Raw genomic sequence first — 2,013 nt, 5'->3', positions numbered from 1 at the left:
GGCCCCCCAAAAAACATAGGAATCCGGTGAAAAAAAATCGAAAAGATTTATTTCGGGGGTTGGGGACTGTGCGCCAGTGTTATGTATGTAATAAAAAAATTTTTAAAGTAAAAAAAAAAAAAAAAAGCTAGATAGTTCCGGTCGCTCCGACGAACGAACACCAATTATCTCCAACACTATGTTAGCAACATAAAGTGAAATCAGTTTGGACAGGTCTAGATTTTCGATCACGTGAGAATAATGGGTTTTCTAGAAAAATAAACAATGCAAGGGCGATAATCATTCATTTACGTAAACATCAACAACCCGGTTGGTGTGTTTTTGCATCTCTAGTGAGCAACCCTTGAACCGAGGGCAAAATACAACGTAGAAAATATCTGATAATTATACAAATTGTTATTCATTTATTTAGTCGTGGTCTGATGATGTTTCCGACTAAATTTATTTACTTCTGTTTCTTAATATGCTGCTTATTATGCAGTTTAACAGCATCACCTTGTCCGTGCCAGGATTCCTCTTTGTGTAATGTTGTCAAGATAACTGGAAATAATGAGGTAAATATTCTTTAAATATTATTCAAATAACATAGACGTTGTTGATTCTGTTTAGAACAGATCACCTTTGGTTTATAACGACGTTTCAGCCGTGACTACCCTGTTTTTTGTACGTAACACTAAAATATATTCATTATATGTGTGTGCGTATACACACACTCACACATACATTCATACCTATATACATATATACCTATATATACATACATGCTTATATATATATATGCACACGTATATTTATCAATAGAGTGGGTGTTTTAATCAAAAAGCGGAAATAAAGAATACGTACACCACCCGTTTTTGGCGTAACAAAACCCCTGACCTTAATCCCTAACCACCTGGTGTACGTATTTTTTACTTTCGCTGATCAAAATATACAGCATTGTAGATACATTAACGGATCTATAGTGCTATATACATTAATAAAGGTAAACATATTCACAAACGCACATATACACTCATTAGCGAATGCGTCGTCGTTTCTATTAAATTTCGATGGAGTCTACCTGTCGTTTTCTTTTTGTTTTTTTGCTCGCACAATGAATGACACCACGTTCAGGTTCCTTCATTGGTTCGAATCCTGTGACGTTCGAGACATTTGGTGGTGTCGGACTGCTGACTGCGAGGTTTCTCTCCTCACTGGCGGCTCGCCCAGCTGAGGTAAACTGGTGAAGCTCTTGAGGGCGCTTGGTTGTTCCAGCGCATCAACCTCGCCAGCGACCTGCAGCAACGCTACAAGCGTGCTTCAATAGTCATTAGAGAGGTTTCCCAGCGACCCCAAATTTTCAACCTAAGGTGGTGAATCGTTTTTGTTTTTAATGTTCCTAGTCCTCTCATCATTACCCCGTCCGTCGGCGAATTTTTTTTTCTTCCGATTCGCTTGCTACATTATTTTACACCTAGTACACTATTTTTTTTTCCAATTTTTGTGACGGGGTGGGTTGGGTGACTCGGGTTAAACACTGGAGTTTAAAGGTTAAGGTCTGAATTTTCGGAGTCCTCTCCCTCGCTCCGCCCCCTCCATTCGCCAGCGCGCATTTTTTTTTTTATATTCGTTTTTTTTTTTTTGCTCGCATTAGTTCGGATCCTGTGACGTTTGAGACATTTGGTGGTGTCGGATTATTGATCTCCAAAATGTAAAACGTAATCGATGAAAAGCCGAATGAAATGAACTTTAGCATGGCGATGCTCTTGAGATTAATAGTCCAGCTTCACTTCCATTAATCTGCATCCCTCATCGTATCTGTTCGTTTTATGGGCGGCCACTGAGGACGCGTCTGTCGCGAACTTAGATGTCATATGTTTGAATTTATTTACGTTGCTATTTGTGTATTATGCGTGTGTAAAGATGTAGTTATGGCTTATTGATTAACATGTTTTACATCTATTACATTTTTTGTTTTCATTTTCGTGACCGGGTGTCGAAGTGGGGTTACTGGATCATGTGAATTATCCGAGT

General features: G+C 38.7%; 1 protein-coding gene across 1 annotated transcript in view; it reads left to right on the top strand.

Moving 5' to 3' along the window:
- Nucleotides 1-270: 270 nt before the first annotated feature.
- Nucleotides 271-2,013, top strand: part of LOC106879955 (di-N-acetylchitobiase) — a 23,175-nt gene continuing 21,432 nt past the window's right edge. The window contains exon 1 of the mRNA XM_014929715.2: nucleotides 271-554. Within this exon, the coding sequence (XP_014785201.1) occupies nucleotides 423-554 (132 nt within the window). The 5' untranslated portion in view covers nucleotides 271-422. The remainder of the gene's footprint in view (nucleotides 555-2,013) is intronic.

The sequence above is a fragment of the Octopus bimaculoides genome, chromosome 5, assembly GCF_001194135.2.
Source record: "Octopus bimaculoides isolate UCB-OBI-ISO-001 chromosome 5, ASM119413v2, whole genome shotgun sequence".
Lineage (NCBI taxonomy): Eukaryota > Metazoa > Mollusca > Cephalopoda > Octopoda > Octopodidae > Octopus > Octopus bimaculoides.
This window is presented reverse-complemented; position numbering and strand designations above follow the sequence as displayed.